This window comes from Capricornis sumatraensis, chromosome 6 (genome assembly GCF_032405125.1).
Source record: "Capricornis sumatraensis isolate serow.1 chromosome 6, serow.2, whole genome shotgun sequence".
Taxonomy (NCBI): domain Eukaryota; kingdom Metazoa; phylum Chordata; class Mammalia; order Artiodactyla; family Bovidae; genus Capricornis; species Capricornis sumatraensis.
Window position 1 is genome coordinate 79,388,011 of NC_091074.1, and position 21,532 is coordinate 79,409,542.

The 21,532-nt window shown below is 45.3% G+C and overlaps 1 protein-coding gene across 2 annotated transcripts in view; it reads right to left on the bottom strand.

Annotated features, from left to right (window-relative positions):
• PEBP4 (phosphatidylethanolamine binding protein 4) overlaps nucleotides 1-14,673 on the bottom strand; it is a 262,420-nt gene extending 247,747 nt beyond the window's left edge. The window contains exon 1 of one of the 2 annotated variants that reach the window (XM_068974688.1): nucleotides 14,631-14,673. In XM_068974688.1, coding sequence (XP_068830789.1) covers nucleotides 14,631-14,654 — 24 coding nt within the window. In that variant the 5' untranslated portion in view covers nucleotides 14,655-14,673. Of the gene's footprint in view, nucleotides 1-10,899; nucleotides 10,998-14,630 lie in introns of those variants that run through there. The other variant, XM_068974690.1, reaches the window with a different exon arrangement.
• Nucleotides 14,674-21,532: the final 6,859 nt, after the last annotated feature.

Genomic DNA, 21,532 nt, shown 5'->3' on the forward strand with positions numbered 1-21,532 from the left:
GGGTTTGTTCTGCACATCTGATTCCCACCAGAGCTGGCTGGAAGCATCTGGGAGGAGTCTCCCCTGGGAGCATTGATGCTGCTGCATTGGTGAGGAGAGGGAAGGATGGAGAGAGCAAAGAGCAGAAGTGAGAGGAGATTTTAAAAACTTGAATTTGTCCTTGAGGAGTGGTTGGAGGAGAGGATGGGTAGTGCATTCTAGGCAGGGACACAGCCCTAAGAAAGCGAGGAGCAGAGTAAGGCAAAGTACCGCTGCCACGCAGTACTGTGGTGAAGGGTGGGTTAGGAGAAAAAGACGGAACCAGCCTAAGGTGGTCCTTCCAGCATGGTGGCCCCCTTCCTTTCCTTGTTTCCTGTTCTTCCCACTCTCTTCAGTGTGATGAGTGCTAGCTGCCCATCACTCTGTGGGGACTCTGGGGGTGGGGGGTGTGGAAGCTGTGAAATACTTGAGACAATGTAGACAGGGCTGCGGACAAGACTCTGGGTCTCCTAGTCAATCAGCAAATCCTAGTCTCCCAGGTCCACCTTCTCCCCCTTTCCCCTACCTTCCCCCCGCAGTAAATGCTTGTGAAAGGCCACCTCCACTCCAGGGGCAGGCCTGCTCTGAGAGTGAGGATGCTGCAACCAGAGGGTCAAAGGAAAGGACCACAGAAACGTAGCAAATAGAGGTAACTGAGGGACCTGGGAAGAAAAATCCACTTTGATCATTAAGCGACAAAGAAAAGGCCATATTGTTTTTTTGTTAAAGGAAATAGCAAAACAGAAAACAATTTTGTAAAAAAAGGGAGAAATTGCAAAAGTGTGGATATTGTCATTTCCAGTTGGAGCAAATGACCAAAGCATTGTTTCTGTTCTACCCATCATGAACACATTTTGGTGGGGATTAGGGAAGGGAATGACAATAATACGCATATTAAGATGCAAACTCCCATTGTTTGACTCAGTTTCCCTCCCCCTTTTCTGCTAATTTAGAAATGTTCCAATGAGAGAAAAGTATCCTTGTCCACTGATCATATGCTACCCAAAGGCAGGAAAATGACTTTCAACCCATCATTCTGACAGAGACAAAGTAAAAGGACAAAGCGGACTTCCCAGGTGGTACTATGGTAAAGAACCTGCTTGCCAATGCAGGAGTTCAGTTCAGTTCAGTTCAGTTCAGTCGCTCAGTCATGTCTGACTCTTTGCGACCCCATGAACTGCAGCATGCCAGGCCTCCCTGTCCATCACCAACTCCCGGAGTTCACTCAAACTCACGTCCATCGAGTCGGTGATGCCATCCAGCCATCTCATCCTCGGTCATCCCCTTCTCCTCCTGCCCTCAATCCCTCTCAGCATCAGAGTCTTTTCCAATGAGTCAACTCTTCGCATGAGGTGGCCAAAGTACTGGAGTTTCAGCTTTAGTATCATTTCTTCCAAACAACACCCAGGACTGATCTCCTTCAGAATGGACTGGTTGGATCTCCTTGCAGTCCAAGGGACTCTCAAGAGTCTTCTCCAACACCACAGTTCAAAGCATCAATTCTTCGGCGCTCAGCCTTCTTCACAGTCCAACTCTCACATCCATACATGACCACTGGAAAAACCATAGCCTTGACTAGATGGACCTTAGTCGGCAAAGTAATGTCTCTGCTTTTGAATATGCTGTCTAGGTTGGTCATAACTTTTCTTTCAAAGAGTAAGTGTCTCTTAATTTCATGGCTGCAATCACCATCTGCAGTGATTTTGGAGCCCCCCCCCCCAAAAAAAAGTCTGACACTGTTTCCACTGTTTCCCCATCTGCAAGAGACCAGGGTTCAATCCCTGGGTCAGGAAGATCCCCTGGAGGAGGGCATGGAAACCCACTCCAGTATTCTTGCCTGGAAAATCCCATGGACAGAGGAGCCTGGCAGGCTATAGTCCATAGGGTCATAATGAGTTGGACATGACTGAAGCAAATTAGCACACACACATGCAAAGGGACAAAGTATGTGATTAAATAGTTAATCCCACTATGGGATTGCAAGTAAATAAAAATGTAATGGAGACCCCTATAAGTTAATAATCATTCAAAAAAAAAAAAAAAAGCAGGTTTGCTTAACCATGAAACCAAGCAGCCCTGTTTAACAAAAAACCATTCAACAAAAGCATGAGACATGCCCCCAAATGCCTGAGACCACACCCTACCTGGTGAGCTCACTAAGTTCATGACTCCTAGGACATGCTCTCTGCACACTTAAAAAACAACCATTTATGCAAAGGTGACATTTCAAAGTAAAGACCCTCTTGTACCGAGACCTGAAATAATTTTTCCATAGTGCCATGACAGTCTTAGCCTGACCATGTAGGGATAAGAAAACTCTCTGCCATATCCTGAAGGAGGAGCTGATGATGGAAGTTTGATGGGTACCTAAGAATGAGGATGAAAGTGGTCTTTTTCTCCCTCCCCACTTTTCCTTTGATTATAAAACTGTGCCTCACTAAGTTCTCAGGAAGTGGCTCCCTCTGGCCCACTCGACTGTAAGCCGTCAAGCATCCTATTCTAACAAATCACTTCTTACCTATCACTTGGCCGCTTACTGAATTCTTTCGGTGCTGAGACATGAGACCAGAGTTCCCCAGAGTCCCCAAGATGCCACTTTGCGACTTTAATTCCAGCATTTAGCACTTTGCTGTGCATGGTAGGTACTCAATGAGGGAGTGAAGTGAAAGCTGCTCAGTAGTATCTGACTTTTTGCGACCCCATGCTCTACATAGTCCATGGAATTCTCTAGGCCAGAATACTGGAGTGGGCAGCCTTTCCCTTCTCCAAGGGGTCTTCCCAGCCTAGCAATCGAACCCAGGTCTCGCGTGTTGCTGGCAGATTCTTTACCAGCTGAGCCACAAGGGAAGCCAATAGGTATTCAATAAACACTTATTCAAAGAACAACTTTGCAAAGAAAGAAGCTCCTTGATAATTGCAGTTCAACTCTAGAAGAAATAGTGAATTTCATCCTGTGATGGTAATATTAGGAAACTGTTCAAAGATCTGAATAAGAAAATAAGTATAAAAGATATTGGAAACGATTTGGGAAATATGATAACAACTAGGTAGTATGTGATATTAGGAAACTTTTATTAATTTACTTAAGGGTGACGATGCTTTTGTGGTTGTGAAAAAAAATGTCCTTCTTGAGGGAGTGCATTTTAAATTACTTAGGAGTAAAGAGCCATAACATCTACAAGTAATTTTGAAAACTTTTAGTGGAAAAGAAAAGCATACAAGAAGAATGTTAACAATTGTTAAGTCTAGATAATGAGATTATGAGATTATTATTTCACTATTTTTAAAAATTTTTTCTGTGTTTGCAAGTATTTATATGTTGCAAGTATTTGTTAAAAAGTTTAAAAACATAATGGACACCATACAACATGAGGCCAGAAGAAAGATAAGAAAATGTAATATCTTTTATGATTGGTAAATAAAAAAGCAAAAAATGTATAAAAATGTATAGCATGGAGATAGAAGAACTGAAAATAATTGCCAGTCTGATGTTGAAATCATGGAAGAAGACAGTTTAAAAGCTATTTACAATAAGCAATTCACTGCTTAACTTTGTACATCTTTTGTGCATTTTTATGATATATACACATATATGTATGTATCCTTACCTTATTAGAGTCTTTTATGCCAAATTGTTTAACATACCAACTTTCAAGACTCTATGTTTCAACTTGAGTTACATTACATTTTCTTTTATCACTGACCTATGGGATGCAATAAAACAATTAAAATACTAATTGTACCTTAAGGAAAAAATTTCACTCAAATTTATTGCTTTAGTGACATTTTAAAATTGAAAAAAAAAAAAAGACCTGGCAAAACATTTCCTTTCTTGTTTCTTTCCTTCCTTTCAAATTAAATTATTATCTTGGTAAATAATTACCTTTTGTGCTTCTCTTCCCTCCATCCCCCATCAAAAGATATCACATATGTTAAAAATCTAGAAGGTATTAAAATAAACAGAAAGAAAATTTTAAGACCTTTATTTTCAACATTTAGAAAAAAACCAGCTTACATTTTGTGATATTTCTTAATCTTTTATCTCATGTGTGAGTTTTTCTCAATTAAAGTCATACTGATAAGCAGTCATGTATTGTGTGTGTGTGAGAGAGAGAGAGAGAGAAAGAGAGAGCATGCTACACACGTTCCATCTTATGGATACACCATCATGTATTTAAACCTTCCACTATTGTTGGACACTTGGTGCAATAGACTGAATGTTTGAAACCTAATCCCCAATGTGATGGTGTGTGAAGGTGGGGTGTTTGGATGGTGATTAGGTCATGAGGATGGAGCCTCCTTGAACAAGATTAGTATCCTTATAGGAGAGATCTCAGAGGTTTCCACTCTTTTTGCCGTATGAGGACACAGGAAAAGACAGTTGTCTATAAACTAGGATATAGGCTCTCACCAGGTATTGAATATGCCAGTACCTTGATCTCCCAGTCTCCAGACTGTCAGAAATATTTTCCTGTTGCTTATAAGCCATCTAGTTTATGATGTTCTGCTATAGCAACCTGAATAGACAAAGATACTTAGTGTTTTTTCCTTCATTTCTCCCCTATTTCCAGTGTCGTGAACATCCTATATGTATATCTTTTCCTGACTCTTTTTGCCCTTATATTTTCTTGGATCAAAGTATATTAATTCTTCTTTCCTCTTAGTATATATGTAGGTTCATTAAATGGTAAAAGTTAAAAGGTTATGTACCTAACTTAGTAGGGGACAGGAAGAGAGGAGTCAAATATTTCTATGGGAAGAATAAATAGGCTTCTTTTGGGTAGGATAAATGGATTTTCAGAACAAACAAGAGATAAAGTTTGTGATGATATTTGTCTATACAGGTAGATAAAAATTCAATTAACTATCAAGAAGGAAAAAAAGGGAATTTTGTTTGAGCCATACTGAAGATTAGAACCCAGGGAGCAGATTCTTAGAAAGCTCTGAGAGCTGTTGTGCCTGTCAGAAGTCAAAGGTATAGTCATATATATTTTTGAGACAAAGAATCATACATCAAAATGATATACTGGTACTTTACATAAAGTTCACCAAGCATAGGTAAACAGGTACCAAGTGAACAGTAAGTCACCATGATTCCCTACATAGCCCGAAAAGAACAGTCTTTTTTTCCGTAACTGGAATATAATTGCTTTACAATGTTGTGTTACTTTCTGCCGTACAACATCATGAATCGGCCATATGTATACATATATCCCCTCCCTCTTGACCCTCCCACTCCCCCATCGTACCCCTCCAGGGGCATCACAGGGCACCCGGCTGAGCTTCCTGTACTGTCACAGCAGGTTCTCACCAACAACCATCTCACACGCGGCAGCGTATGCATGTCAATGCTACTCTCCTAAGAAGCTCCACTGGTAGCCTCAGAAGAAAGAAAAACAATGATCCTTATGGAAGAAATATCAATAACCTCAGATATGCAGATGACACCACCCTTATGGCAGAAAGTGAAGAGGAACTAAAAAGCCTCTTGATGAAAGTGAAAGTGGAGAGTGAAAAAGCTGGCTTAAAACTCAACATTCAGAAAACGAAGATCATGGCATCCGGCCCCATCACTTCATGGCAGATAGATGGGGAAACAGTGGAAACAGTGTCAGACTTTATTTTTTGGGGCTCCAAAATCACTGCAGATGGTGATTGCAGCCATGAAATTAAAAGACGCTTACTCCTTGGAAGGAAAGTTATGACCAACCTAGATAGCATATTCAAAAGCAGAGATATTACTTTGCCGACTAAGGTCTGTCTAGTCAAGGCTATGGTTTTTACTGTGGTCATGTATGGGTGTGAGAGTTGGACTGTGAAGAAGGATGAGCGCCGAAGAATTGATGCTTTTGAACTGTGGTGTTGGGGAGGACTCTTGAGAGTCCCTTGGACTGCAAGGAGATCCAACCAGTCCATTCTGAAGGAGATCAACTCTGGGATTTCTTTGGAAGGAATGATGCTAAAGATGAAACTCCAGTACTTTGGCCACCTCATGCGAAGAGTTGACTCATTGGAAAAGACTCTGATGCTGAGAGGGATTGAGGGCAGGAGGAGAAGGGGATGACCGAGGATAAGATGGCTGGATGGCATCACTGACTCAATGGACGTGAGTTTGAGTGAACTCCAGGAGTTAGTGATGGACAGGGAGGCCTGGCGTGCTGCGATTCATGGGGTCGCAAAGAGTCGGACACGACTGAGCGACTGAACTGAACTGATGGTTGAGCAGGCACTGCCATCTTCGAGGAGCTCTGGTTAACGTGTAATGCAGGCGTGTTAGGGAGAGAAAGAGGAGGCCCAAACAACATGCAGGGAGAATTTTATGTTCAGTTTCTCTTATCCTGCCTTAAAATATAAATTTTATTTCATCAGATGTATTTCTGTTTCCTTCAAGGCCATACAGATTCCCCAGAAAAGGGATTTGGGGTAAGTTTTATTATTTGATCTCTTTGGGGAATAAGTCTACCTTGAAGAAATAATTTATGGTAGATTTATTTCCCAGAAATCTCTGCTTTTAGTCAGATCAGGGATCTCCAAGAGGCTTGTTTCTACATCTGTTGCATTTCAAATGTCTTCAGCTTAAAATAATTTTTATATCAACTCCTGGATTCTGAATGGGTCCTCATGTGTATTATCTGATTATTTTCCAGGACTCTTTAACCAATTTATGCTTTTACAAAGCAAACAGAGTCAAATATTAAAATTTTTAGAAATCATTACTGATTTGATAAATTAAAATTGGTCTAATTTTCAATTTTTTTAAAATCACTGAGCTTAAGTCTTCGAAAAAATTGTTTGCTTCCCTATTTATTTCCTTTTTGAATGAATTATATTTGCATGCTCTTTTACCTACTTTTATTTGCTAAAAAATTTACTAATGCATTAAAATACTTCAGATCTTAAATACTCAATTGTGACATTAGAATATTTATGTGAGTGGACTGAAAAAATTGTGTGTTTATCTTGCCAGTGTGAAGAGAAACAAGAATTCATTTAATCATCAAATTCCTTATTAATTTTGAAAAACAGAAGGGTCAGGTTATTTAATCAGGACAATTTTGATTGTTATCCTAGATATCTTCAAAGTGAAAGTTTGGACTGAAGTCCAACACCAAGTTTTTTAAAAAAACAAACTCTGTGGGCATTTAAAATTAATGCTCCAAATTCCATGGAGGCTAGTCTTCCAATGACTTTGTGTGGTGTCTCAAATACCTCAGCAATCCCAAATTACAACTTTGTGTTTTCACTTGATTACACTAACTGCACTTCATTCCATAGCTATGACTCCAAAATAATGTTTTTTAATTTGGTCAAATCTCCTATATTTAACTTTCCTGTTTAGCCATAGCCAATCAAAAGAAAACACGGTACCACTCTAAGCTGCTTCTTTCAAGGGTGATCCATTGTCTGTTTGTAGAGATTAAAGCAAAAAAACTTGGTCACAATTTTTCCAATTCTAAACCACCTACCGACCTTCCTCTGAGATTTATAAATGTATTTTCCGGAATTCTACTGCAGTATCTATAAAAGCAGGTCTGCTTGTCAGAATATATTTTTTCCTTACAATCTCATTTCCTATCTTAAAGGCAAATTGTCAGTGCTTGGCACAGTGCCTGCTATAACTAGTTCCATAAATGTTTGATCATGTTGACTGGAACCGACTCAACCATTGGTAAAAGTAAAACGTCTCTGTAACTTGGTTGGCGGAGATGATTATTTTCAAAATTATGCTGAATTATATCACTGACAGAAACAAAGGGATCTTCGGACAAGCCTGGTGGCGCTACCTGCTGCTTTCTCCGTGGCGTCCTCCTGAGCTGTCATGGCCACTCTTCCCCCACCTTCACGCCTGACTTTACGAGACGCTCTCCTAGGGTTGACCCCTTGAGATGGTTCCATGTAGGCTAGGACTTCCCAGGTTCCACGCTAGTGGTAAAGAACCCACCAGCCAATGAAGGAGACTTGAGAGACTCAGGTTTGATCCCTGGGTTGGGAAGATCCCCTGGAGGAAGGCAGGGCGACCCACTCCAGTATTCTTGCCTGGAGAATCCCATGGACACAGGAGCCTGGAGGGCTGCAGCCCATAGGGTCACAAAGAGTCAGACATGACTAAAGCAACTTAGCATGCATGCATGCAGTCTGGTTCTGAGATCTGAGCTTTGAGAATAAGCTGCCACATCCCTGCCAGGAATTCACAGCTGGCACAGCAGGTTCTTCCTCTCAAATTGGGGTGGGGGTGAGGGGCGATAAGGGTGAAAGGCGACAGAAGAGATGTACCCTCTGCAGACCTTTCCTCCTCCTATCTTCCCCTGAAGCAACACCATCTGTTCTCCAAGGGGTGCAAAATGAACAGTGAGCCCCTCTAGCCGGAATGTCCTTACAGGGCAATGCTGGCTTCTGCAGGGGAGTGTAGGGCCTAAACTTGGCCTCCAGCCCAGTCAGCTGAGCTCCACTGCAGTGGCACCATGCTGCTCAGCCCCAGAGGCCGCATAGCCAGACCACTTCACACTCAGGTGCAGCTAGCCCCTTCCCCCACACCCCAACCCCAAGCCTTCCCACCGGGATCTCAGGCCTCAATCTATAAAAGGTGATGTCTGTCTCTCGGCTAAAGCACCAGGATCTGCCCAGACATTTCCAGCAGAACTAGAAGAAAGAAACCTTCCACTGCCCCTAGCTCTCACCGTTCCACCCAACCTACCTGCAGGAAAAATGTGAGGCTACAGCCTGGAGGCAGCCTGTTTCCATCATGTATGCCTAGGGCAGGCTTCCCTGGTGGCTCAGCGGCAAAGAAGCTGCCTTCAATGCAGGAGATCCAGGTTTGATCCCTGGGTTGGGAAGATCCCCTGGAGGAGGGAGTGGCAACCCACTCCACTTCAGTATTCTTGCCTGGGAAATTCCAGACTGGAGCCTGGTGGGCTGCAGTCCGTGGGGTGGCAGAGTCAGACACTCCTGAAGGGATAGGCAGAGGCGCCGGCAGCAGCAGGTCTAGAGCAACATCTAGACAAGTGGCGACCTCTGTTGGGAACCACCCGTCTCCTGGCCTTTCCATCTGCCAGGGAGGGCTCTGCTCTCCTCCGAGCTGCCTGCTGCTTCCTCCTTCTCCTTCTTGAGTCTTTCCAGTGTACCAAAGTGGAACTACCTAGCAAACCAGACTTCAGATTTTGGGGCCAAGTACAAGCCATTGTTAAAGGGAGTCTTTCTTGTGGATTGCAAGGCACTTTCCGGCCTCATGGTGGGTACATGGCTGATTAGCTGCTCTGCCTGCCACAAGCTTAGATGGGAATAAAGGTGACACATAGCATTTTGCACCATTATGGACACTACTTTGTATACCAGTCCAGCGAAATCAAGTTCAAAGGGCTAAACATGGCTGAAAGTCCAAGGCTGAGACTTTTGGTCATAATAAAGCATGAGTAAAATGTGGTGGTGGGAAAAATACTTGGTTTGGGGGGTGTTGATCATAATCCATGTTTTTATTTTCTACCTTAAGGAAAAAGAAATGTGTTTGGTAGAGGCCTGACTTATTTATCATTTAAATAACTGATTTCACATACTTTGGATGGTTTCATTAGATATTCAAAAGTACAGTTTGTTTTTGTGGAATTTGAGTGGGCCCATTTCAAATTATGTTGGGTTGCTGATGGTCCCCCTCACAATATGCTTGTTCCAGGGGCTGCACATGAGTCTCTTCCTGATGAAGGATGAGGCTAGAAAGTCTGTTCATGTGGGAGTGATGGCCATGATCTGGAATCTTCTCACCAGTGGAGAACTCTGCTGCTGAATAACCAGTTGGGATGTTGAGAGGCACATCAAATACTTTCAAAGTGGGGGAAACACATACTAGTTTTTCCTTTATTTATTTTCTACTTTTTAAATGAACCTGTATGATTAGAAAACATAAGACATAAAAAGTAATATAATGCTATATACCTAGAGTTATACTTTCTATAGTTATATCTACTGGTAGTGAAAATTTTAGTGGCTTTACATTTTTCATGTTTTCCAAGTTTTCTGAAATTATTATGTATTCATGAGAATTTGTTAATTACAGAACCAGGAATTTTTTAATAAAATTTCTTTCTTAACAAAACAAGCAAAAAAATCCATTTGACAAAAATGAATTACAGATGGATATGCAAAAAGGAAAGGAAGTTTAACATGTTTGAGAAAAAAAATACAGACGACTTTATTCATTACCTTAAGCTAGGGAAGTGCTTCTAAATCAAGACATAACATACACTAGCTGTGAAAGTAAACTTGATAACTTCCACTGCAATGTAATTAAGAATGCATGTTCACCCAAAGCCACCATAAAAAGACTCACAGAATAAGAAATATTTCTGGAAAAAATAATTGTCACATATACAGCTGAAAAAGTTGGTAGAAATATTTTTTTCTACATTGAAGATATATACTACTGTATGATATATAATGTTTATATTACTAAAAATATTAATTCCAGAATCTATAAATAACTCAAACAAATCACTCATGATAAAAAAAATGATGGGGGGGGGGTGCTTCCCTGGTGGCTAAGTGGTGAAGAGTCTGCCTGCTAACGCAGGGGACGCTGGTTAGATTCCTGGTCCATACAGGAAGATCCCACATGCCTAACAGCAACCAAGCCCGTTTTCCACAACTATTAAGCCTGTGCTCTAAAGCCTGGACGCTGCAACAACTGAAGCCTAAGAGCCTAGAGCCTGTGATCCGCAAGAGGAGAGACCACTGTAAGGAGAAGTCCAAGCACCACAGCTAGAGAAAAGCTCATGCAGCAGCAAAGACCCAGCACAGCCAAAAAAATAAACAAAAAAAATGTTAATGATGGTGTCCCCAAAACGGGCAAAGGACATGACTGGGCACCTCAGAGAAGAAAGATAAACATACCGAAATGTATGAAGATAACTGCTCAACTTCGTCAGTAATCAGAGTAACACAGAGATACCATCATGCATCCAACAAAGAAGAGCCGAAGGTCAAGTCTGAAAAGGCAAGTGGTGATGAGAATGTGAGTTACTAAGAACTTTCCTACACTGCTGGTTTTCAGCCACTTGGGAAAACACTTGGTGTGATCTTGTCAAGTTCAGCGTGTGCATACACTATAACCCAGCAATTCCAATTCTACTTATCTACCCAATGAGAAGTGCTCAAACGTGTGTATGAAATAACAAGTGCGAGAATACTCAGAGGTGGTTTTTATAATAGCGAGAAATTAGACAGGAGAAAAATATGCTGTAGCCCTGGAAATGACACTGCAGTGAAAAAGATGGAAGCCAGCTACACACACACCAGTATGGCTATGTCTTGGTAACATAAGTAAAAGTGAAGTCGCTCAGTCATGTCCGACTCTTTGTGATCCCATGGACTGTAGTCTACCAGGCTTCTCTGTCCATGGGATTTTCTAGGCAAGAGTACTGGAGTGGGTTGCCATTTCCTTCTCCAGGGGATCTTCCCAACCCAGGGGTGGAACCCAGGTCTCCTGCATTGCAGGCAGATGCTTTACCCTCTGAGCCACCAGGGAAGCCCCTTAGTAACATAATGCTGAGAAAAACACCAGCCCAACAAGACGATATATGCACAATATAACACCACTTCCCAAAGTTTTGAAACAAGCAAACCCGAGCAGCATATTATTTAGGAATGCCCACACAATACGATAGAAAATTTTTAAAATCATCCAGAAAATGACAAACACAAAATGGATATTAGGGGTACTCTGTTGAAAAGACAGGTAGTGGGATTGGGGAGTTACACATTTGTAGCTTCAACCATGAAATGTATTGGTTGTATTATAGTTTTTAAATTTGGTAAGGGGTTCACAGTTGTCTTGGTCCTCACTGTATCTTATAACTTGGCTATATGTACCATTTTGTTCTGCTATTGTTGTTTAGTCACTATGTCATGTCTGACTCTTTTGTGACCCCCAAGGACTGTAGCCTGCCATGCTCACTGTCCATGGGATTCTCCAGGCAAGAATACTGGAGTAGGTTGCCATTTCCTTCTCCAGGGGATCTTCCTCACACAGGAATCAAACACATGTCTTCTGCATTGGCAGGCAGGTTCTTTACCACTGAACCACCAGGGAAGCCATGTAACATTTCAATATACTGTATATTACATCATTTAAAAATATCACAACTATAGAAGGAAACATGTAGCATGTCCAAAGCCTGTAAGTGGAACTCCTTTGATACGAACTGAGTTTTGACTCAAGATTTCAAACTTATTTTTTGGCTGTGCTGGGTCTTTATTGTGGTGCACAAGCTCTTAGTTGCTGCAAGTGGGCTTTCTCCAGTTGTGGCACTTGATGGCTTCTTTAGTTGTGGAGCTCAGGCTTCCCTTATTGCAGAGTACGGGCTCTAGAGTCATCAGGCCCAACAGTTAGGGCTTGCGGGCTTAGTTGCCAAGTGGGAGTTAGTTCCCCAACCAAGGACCTAACCTGCATCCCCTGCCTCTTGGAAGATGGATTCTCAACCACTGGACCACCAGGGGAAGTCCCTGGGATCACAAACTCTTAGATCCGTCTGGTCATGATGTATTGTTGTCTTATTAAAGGTGCTTTTAATTTGAAAAAAGAAAAAAAAAATCCTGGTTATAATCAATGGTATGGGGATTGAGGCACAGATTTATTTCCTTATTTCCTCTCTCTGCTCCTTAGCATCTTCCCAAATGATCATGTCCCTGAGGGTGGTTAAGAGGGAGGAGGTGGAATGAGAGTTGATGGCCTGCTTTTTTAGGGCTCCCTGCAGACCAGACCTACCCTACCACAGTAGGGTATTGGACAGACCTCTGGGCATCCCAGGTGGCACTACTGGTAAAAAACCCGCCTGCCAGTGCGGGAGACTTAAGAGACATGGGTTCAATCCCTGGGTGGGGAAGATCCCCTGGAGGAGGACATGGCAACCCACTCCAATATTTTTGCCTGGAGAATCCCATAGAGGAGCCTGGTGGGCTACAGTTCACGGGTTGCACAGAGTCGGACACGACTGAAGCAACTTCGCACGCATGCACTGGCTATCATCTTCACTGACAGGGCAACCCTCTGAACCTGAAGTCATTCTTTGAGGGTGAACAGCAGGGTGAGAGCTTTGTTTCCTGAGTATACTGAGGGCCTCCTTTGGCCTTGCACTCCTCCCAGGGGTCAGGTTATCAGACTGACACATAATCCTTTACTTCTCAGCAGAACTGCTGGAAGGGCCAGGGTGGCAAAGTGATTCCTGGGGCAGTGAGAGGAGATTGGAAGTCAGGGAAGTCTAGTAAGGGGATGGGAAAAGCAACTGCCTTATGGAGGAGTGGAGGTAAGAGAGATACACAAAATCAAGGAGCCACTGTGAGCTCCTGCCACACACAAGAGGGACTCCCAGGAGGGGAGTGCTGTCACCATGGGAATCCTCTCCTTTTTCCCTCATGGGGTGATGGCTGACCTGGAAATGAATCCAGATCTTCAGTTTCCAGCCCAGGGCACTGTCATGACAACCTTTCCTTTTCTTCTCTGCAATCCCACCCACAGACAACCTTTTACATAGTATTCAAAGTGGGGGAGGTAAGGGAGTTCAAGCTGTCGGGAGTCATGTGGACCTTCCATCAAAGAAGTAACCAGGCTGCTGTGCTTAGCATTTAAAGTCAGGGGCTGTCAAACCTTTCTGGCAGCGGTTTAGTTGCTCAGTCGTGTCCACCGTTTTGAGATCCCATGAACGGTAACTGGCCAGGCTCCTCTGTCCATGGGATTTTCCAGGCAAGAATACTGGAGTGGGTTGCCATTTCCTTCTCCAGGGGATCTTCCCCAGCCAGTGATCGAACCCATGGCTCCTGCATCTCATTGCAGGCAGATTTTTTACCACTAAGCCACCAGAGAAGCTCAAACCTTTAAGACTCACAAAAGTGTAAACTGAGATCCAGAAATCCAAAAGGGTTTCCCAGGTGGCACTAGTGGGTAAAGAACCCACCTGCTAATGAAGAAGACATGAGTTCAATCCCTGGGTTGGGAAGATCCCCTGTAGGAGGGCATGGCAACCCACTCCAGTATTCTTGCCTAGAGAATCCCATGTAGCCTGGGATTCTGCAGTCCATGGGGTCTCACAGGGTCAGACACTAGTGAAGCAATTTCGGATGTATGCAGAAATCTAAAAAGCACAGAGGTCAGTCCAGGTTTTAAACTTTCTTACTCCATCTTCTTGAGTTTCCTGGCTGCCCAGCTGGGTATGTCTGAACATGACAAGCCCATAGCTTTCCTGCTGTTTGTGTTCTACCTGTATGCAGATGAGCAGAAACAGGAAGAAAGCCTTTCTGTTTAGCAGCAACACTGCCCCCCGCCCCCAAATCTCCCCTTCCCCACCCTGCTTCTCCAGCCTGGCTTCCCTTACCACAAGTCTATATAGCCTTTAGCTCAAGGAGCCAACATTAATCACCAGTGGGGTTGGAGCAATAGTGTTGTTCCTTGGCTCCAAGCCAGACTCCCAGGATGTGCGTCAGAAAAAGCCAGTGAGTGAAATTCCAAAGCAGTGTGAGTCACCGTGGGGGAGGAGGAGAGACCAGAGAGAAATCAGAATGAGAGTCTGAGGGCAGACCCACACAGAGCCCCGGGGTCAGGGGCTGGGTGAGGGATCTGGAATGCTCACCTGCCCAAAGATGGGATCATGCATTCCTGGCCAAGTAGCTTCTCTCTGAAGTCTGGGCAGGGCGGGAACTGACCAGGAGGCCTGCCAGTAAGTCCCACCCCTGGATACAGTGACCATGCCCCTCACCTGGCTCCCCATAGGCTGGCCTTTGGATCCCAGCCCCGAAATATCCCTCTGGTTGTTTCTTCACTCATTCCCTCCCTCCCACTGACCTGGCCCAGGACACCGCTTCCAGACGGGGAATAGTGGCAAGCCAGCCAGGCCCCAGAGAAGAGGCGGCAGGTAAGTCCATCACTCACATCTCACTGGCCTCAAGACCACCCTGGGCATCTTTCTCTGTGCTTGGGGGAAAAGACAAGAGTTGTGTCAAGCCCCATCTTTCCCTATCTGTGCTCACCTGTCCCAATCTCAGGACAATGTGGGGTTCTCACGATGTGATCTTGCGGAAGAGCTGTGAAGGCAGCTCGAAGGGCAGGTGGGTTAGGAATCTTACCCATCAAGGCGCAGTAGCCCCTTGACTGTGTGTGGCCCAGAAACCCGAGGCAGCCAGTGTCAGGACAGGAAGTGGGGGGAATGTCTACAGGTGGCCTGGATCCTACTCTCTCCTTGTGAACCTAGCCAGGAGGGAAAGGGAAGCAGGGAAGGCAAGCCCCCGCAACAGCCCATTTCATGCTTATCAATCAAAGCGGCCACTGGCCAGGATGGCTATAACAACAGCCTATGATTCTGGGGCCACTGTGGCCCTCAGGCTTACTCTGTCTCTGCCCCTCTCCTACCTGAAAGGTCGCTGCCGATACCAGAAATGCCTCCAGTTACACTGAGCCTGGCCTTTCCTTCCATCTCAGCCCAGTCCCTCTGTGACCCCTTAATGGCCTCCTCCCCACTCCAGGAGCACCCCAATTTTTTAGGCAGTGGGATCCATTTCTCCAAAAACAAACCAAACACATCCCTAACCCCATTTTCATCCTCTCAGACTTCTAGCTTACCCAATTTGGCTCTTTTTTTCTAGTTTCCCATGAATAAGAAATCTCAGGCTTGCTCTAGGAATTGCTTCAGGGCAGCAGAGATCCCTGGGCTAACCTGCTGTTGCTTCCTTGCAAAGGGGCAGAAGAGTGAGGGAGACCTTTTGTTTTAGGAACCAGCCTAAGACCATGGGTGTGTGGGCTGTGGTGACTCAGGCAAGGGGCTAGGTCTCCCATGGGTGGCCATGAGCCTTGGTAAGCTGGAAAGGTGGAGGTGAGCACAGCTGGGTTTCCCTGGTGGCTTAGCAGTAAAGAACCTGCCTGCCAATGCAGGAGATGCAGGTTCCACCCTTGGGTTGGGAAGATCCCCTGGAGAAAGAAATGGCAACCCACTCCAGAATTTTTGCCTGAGAAATCCCATGGGCAGAGGAAACTGGCAGGCTACAGTCCAAGGGGTCACAAAGAGTCAGACTCGACTGAGCACGTATGAGCACAGCTTGGCTAAGAGGAGCTATGTGAGGTAACCATTCAAGGATTCAGCTGATCATCTTTAGAGTTAACCTTTGTCCGAGGTTCTAAGGCATAGTAATTTTAGGTCTTCTCTGTGTTACCAGACCTTTAGGCTTCAGGGCATACTTACTCATCTCTAGCTGTTAAAACCTGTCAGTTCTGCTGTTGGAGATTATATACATATATATATTTATACACATACATGTGCATCCCATCAGCTGAGTTAAAAACCCATGCCTTGAGGCATGAAAATGTCTCCATATTGTTGACACCCTATAGGGCAATCTGGGATAAGTATGGGCTGGAGGAGGACTTTGAGACAAGTTTCAGCTGGTCCATTCCTGCTTCTCTGCTTTCTGTCTCCCTAAAAACATCATGTGATAACAACACACAGAGTTTCCAAACTGGGGAACCTCATCTCACAGCCCCAACTAGTCTCCCGCACAGGAGGAGACCGAAGCCCAGAGATGAAAGCATGGTGCAGGGGCCAGAGCCTGGTGTGGCCACAAGCTCTCTGGGTGACTTTCCTGGGCTGTTTTCTGCTCTGGGCCTCAGTTTTCACATCTGTAAGTGAGGAGGATTATTTGTAAGTGAAAGAAGAATGTGTTAATGCTCTAATATCAGGGAATGAGGGGACTTCCCTGGTGGTCCAGTGGCTAAGACTTTCTGATCCCAATGCGGGGGGCCTGGGTTGAAGCTCTGGTCAGGGAACTAGATCCCTCATGCCACAACTAAGAGCTGGTGTGGCCAAATAAATAAATATGAAAGTAAAATAAAATCAGGGCATTAGGTTGTAAGGGGCTCAGGGGCTGTGCCATCTCCTCTCAGAGGCCCCAAGCTAGCTTCCAGAATAGAATTCTTGTTCTGTGCTGCCCTGACAATTCACGTCACTCCTTGATGCTTTAATGTCCTCATCTACCAAGTGGGGATAATAATAGTACCTCCTTACAGGATGGTTTTGAAGTTTAAATGAAGTAGCAGATGTAGCCCAATAGTGGGCATGTAATAAACTCTCCATAAATTATTATTGGGACTTCCCTGGTGACCCAGTGGTTAGGAGTCCCAGCTTACATTGCAGGGGCCACTGGTTCAATCCCTGGTTGAGAAACTAAGATCCTATATGCTGTGTGGTATGGCCAATAAACAAAATTTTAAAAATAAATTATTATTATTAATCATGATAATTAAACTTAAATCCCTTGATGGCATCACTATCATTTTATAATCCTCACAATCTCTAGCAATGTCTGGCACTATATGTGAGTGCTCAGTTGCTCTGACTCTGTAGCCCTCCAGGCTCCTCTGTCCATAGAATTTTCCAGGCAAGAATACTGGAGTGGGTTGCCATTTCCTTCTCCAGGGGATCTTCCTGATCTGGAATTGAACCCTCATCTCCCGCATTGCAGGCAGACCTTCCACCACTGAGCCACCAGAACCCCAACGGCATGGGAATCCAGCTTTGGCCTCCACCCGATTCTCTTTCTTGCCTTGTGGGAATCCGAGCGCCAAGAAGACTCCAGGGCTGGGGCAAAAGATGCAGGGTGCCTCTGGAGGAAACTCAGGGTGCAAAGGAGGACTAGGTCAGTCCCTTTCTGAATAGCCCTGCACAATCCTTTAACCTTGGTCAAGAGCAGCTCCAACCCCAGACTCAAGTCTGGCTACCAACATGCAGCAATGGCCAAGGCAGATTACAAGTTTAGGCTAAACTGACCTTGAGGAGAAGAAGGGGACGACAGAGGATGAGATGGTTGGATGGCATCACTGACTCAATGGACATGAGTTTGAGTAAACTCCGAGAGTTGGTGATGGACAGGCAGGCCTGGCACACTGCAGTCCATGGGGTCGCAAAGTGTCAGACAAGACTGAGCAACTGAACTAAACTGAAATGCCCTTGAGGAGAACACTGAGCCTTCAGAGTGTTTACTAAACAAACCCTGTACTCTGAGTGTGTGTTGGTTGCTCAGTCGTGTCCAACTCTGTGGACAGACACAGGCTACCCTGTGAACTGTAGCCCACCAATTTCCTCATGGAAATCTCTAGACAGGAGTACTGGAGTGGGTTGCCATTTCCTTCTCCAATGGTGCTCTGAGTAGGGCAGCCAAATTTAACCCAGCTTTATTGCCACGCGATTATGTTTTCAAGACGCTCCATTCTGTGCCATGCGTTCCTTTATCTGGAGGCAGTAATACACGCTCACAGTGGACCACTTCTGAGGGGCAATAGAAAACGTTCCCATCCCTACCATCAGTTATTATCTCTGTAAGCTCTAGCACAACAAGATACCGAGGGAGAAAACTGGGTCAGAAGATAGGAGATTGGGGCCCTCTGGATACACACTTTCCATGCCCTCTCTCCCTCTCTCAAATACCGCAGCCACATGGAAACTCATGGGGAACAGTTGGGGCTTTTTATAATTTTATTTGTTAACAGTTGGGGCTATTTTTTATGTGTGTGCTGCAATGCCTCATGAAAAAGTTGTGAAAAAAAACAAGTCTATTTTGGGGTGATCAGCCTCCTCAGAGCTTCTCACTTGCAGCTCCACAGGCTCCAGGAATGGGCCTGCCCTCTCTCAGAAGTACTGTAGCTTACCTAAAGTGTGGAATTCTGGGCCCAGATGCACTGGCTAGGGGATGCATTTATATATGTGTGTGTGTGCATGCATGCTAAGCTGCTTTAGTTATGTCGCTTTACTCATGTCTGACTCTTTGCAACACCATGGACTTCAGCTTACCAGGCTCCTCTGTCCATGGGGATTCTCCAGGTAAGAATATTGGAGTGGGTTGCCATTTCCTCCTCCAGGGGATCTTCCTGATGCAGGGATGGAACCTGTGTCTCTTATGTCTCCTGCATTGGCAGGCAGCTTCTTTACCACTAATGCCACATGGGAAGCCCCATATTTATATTTATATGCACATGTTTATATATTTATTTTTGGCTGCGGTGGGTTTCATCCTTGCAGCATGCAGGATCTTTCATCGTGATGCTCAGGTTCCATAGTATATGGACTCAATAGTTGCCCCATGGCACATGGGATCCTAGTTCCCTGAGCAGGGATTGAACCTGCATCCCCTGCATTGGAAGGTGGATTCTTAACCACTGGACCACCAAGGAAGTCTGTAGGGGATGCATCTTTGTACTCTTTTTGTCACTTTTTTGCCTAGAAAGCAGGGCAGAAATAACACCATCTAGTTTCTTTCTGCTTCTGGCTGTTCTAGCAGTGACTTCCAGTACACTGTCCTGAGAAATGAACATCCCAGAATACTCAGCGTAGATCATTGCATTCACGCTGATGGTCCTTGCAGCTCTTTAAAAACTTAAACCTATGAGTGCTCAAATTTCCCTACTGAATGAAGAACCATTTCAAAGCTGCAGTATATGTTTTATAGTGGCCTCAGCCAGCTGTGGTTGTGCAGGAGACAGGGTTTGGGTAGGGGGCTTGGGTGGATGGGCAGAGAGGTCTGCATGCTCAGATGTCCACCAACAAAGCTGTAGCCTAGCCTGACCCAAATGGGAGGGGACTCTAGTTCCTGCCGGATGCAGCCCTGCCACTCCACAGTGTGGCTGTAGGAAAGCTGCAAGAGCTGGCTGGGCTTGGAGGATCTTGGGCAGAATTCACTACTCACCTACTTTGTTCATTTTCTCATGATCTTCCTGTGCATCCTCCCAATCCCCGCTTCCCCCCACTCCCATGGGCCACCAGGCGCTGGGCTAAGGTAGACCTGAAATTTTCCAACCCTGGTAGGTCAGTTTATCAGAATTCCAGCCCCCAACCCCAACTCCGCCACCCCCGCCCATCCAAACCTCATGCTCCTGTGCTGTCTGCACTCTATAGGCAGTCCGGGACATATGGGTGTACATGTGATTGCCCCTCCTTTCCAGCATAGGGCCGTGATGGGGAGCAGGCAAAAGTGGAGGAAGAGTTAGAGGGGTCACACAGTCTCTGATCTCAGCCCAGGAAGACGAGATCATCTAGCGACCCCTTGACTTTGGGCAAGAAACATTGTTGTCCTCGATGGGAGATCAGAGAGATATGTTCCTTGCTCAAACTCACACAGCCATGATGGAGGGGCTACCAGGACTGAGTTCAGCTCCTTCTCTGTTTTGGTTTCATTCACTCTGGGCTCTTGGTGCTGCTGTGGTCCACATCTCTGCCCTCAGTGGGCTTTGTGGGGGGCCCTCCTCTTCCCTTGGCTTCCTTCTGTCTTGACACCCCTGCCCCTGGGGAGTCATCCCAGAGATGCCCTTCCATTATCCTTTAAAGACACTTCCAGAGGTCTATGGCTGGCCTCTCCAAACCACCTCCTCCCCACGCCCGACTTTTTTTCTTTTCTTTTAAAAAATTTTTACTTATTTATTTATTTTTGGCTGTGTTGGGTCTTCATTGCTTTTACATGGGCTTTCTCTAGTTGTGGTGAGCAGGGACGACTCTCTAGTTGTGGAGCATGGGCTTCTCACTGCGGTGGTTTCTCTTGTTGCTGAGCACCAGCTCTCGGGTGCTCAGGCTTCAGTAGTTGGTGGCTCCTGGGCTCTGGAGCACAGGCTCAATAGTTGTGGTGCATGGGCTTAGTTGCCCTGCAGCATGTGAGATCTGCCCAGACCAGGGATTGAATCCATGTCTCCTGCACTGGCAGGCAGACCCTTTACTGCTGAGCCAACCAAGGAGGCCTTCCAACCCCTTTTCTCAATCATTCCCTATTTCTCCAGAAGTTCTCAAATTTTCTTTGACTGAACTGGCTCCAGATGATGACAGCTCATTTAAAAAAAGCTGCAAGTGGGGATGATGGCAGAATGGGGTTCTCTCTGTGCCTCTTACCATGTGTCTAATCCCTCTGCCCTCCTCTTCAAAAAACTTCCTTCCGTACTTGGCCTTGGCAGCCATCAACTAATATTTTACTGAGTCCCAATTTGGGTCAGGAGCTGCTCTGGTGAAAAGAACAGCTAATAAAATATAGGCCGTCCATGCCAGGAACTCATATCAGATGTCAGTGCCGGAATGAGCATCGAAGGCCACCTGATCCAATCCCTGTACAAGAGGAAGCTGAATCTCAGAGAGGCCCAGGAACTGTCTGTCACACAGCTGCGTAGGAACAGATTCCAGGCCTCTGGATGGCCAGTGGATCCCTCTTTCCAAATCACCAAACTAGAATGTGCAGATGCCCGCAGCATGGGATGGCCCATGACCCCAGTACTTGCCCTTCAAGTAGCCCCTTGACTCTCTGAGATGGCCTCTCTCTTGGCCCTGGGGCTGAGTGTCTCAGCCTATTGGGCTTGGGCAACAGAAGCCACGCTGTGGCCCTGAGAAGGATCCTCTGTTTGGGCTGACTGACCTGGTGGTGCCTCTTTGCTTTCCTCACTGTGTGCTCATTCCTTTCCCCTCTCTTTCCCCCTTCCCATCCAGCCCAACTGTGAGCCTGGAGCAAGCACCAAGCA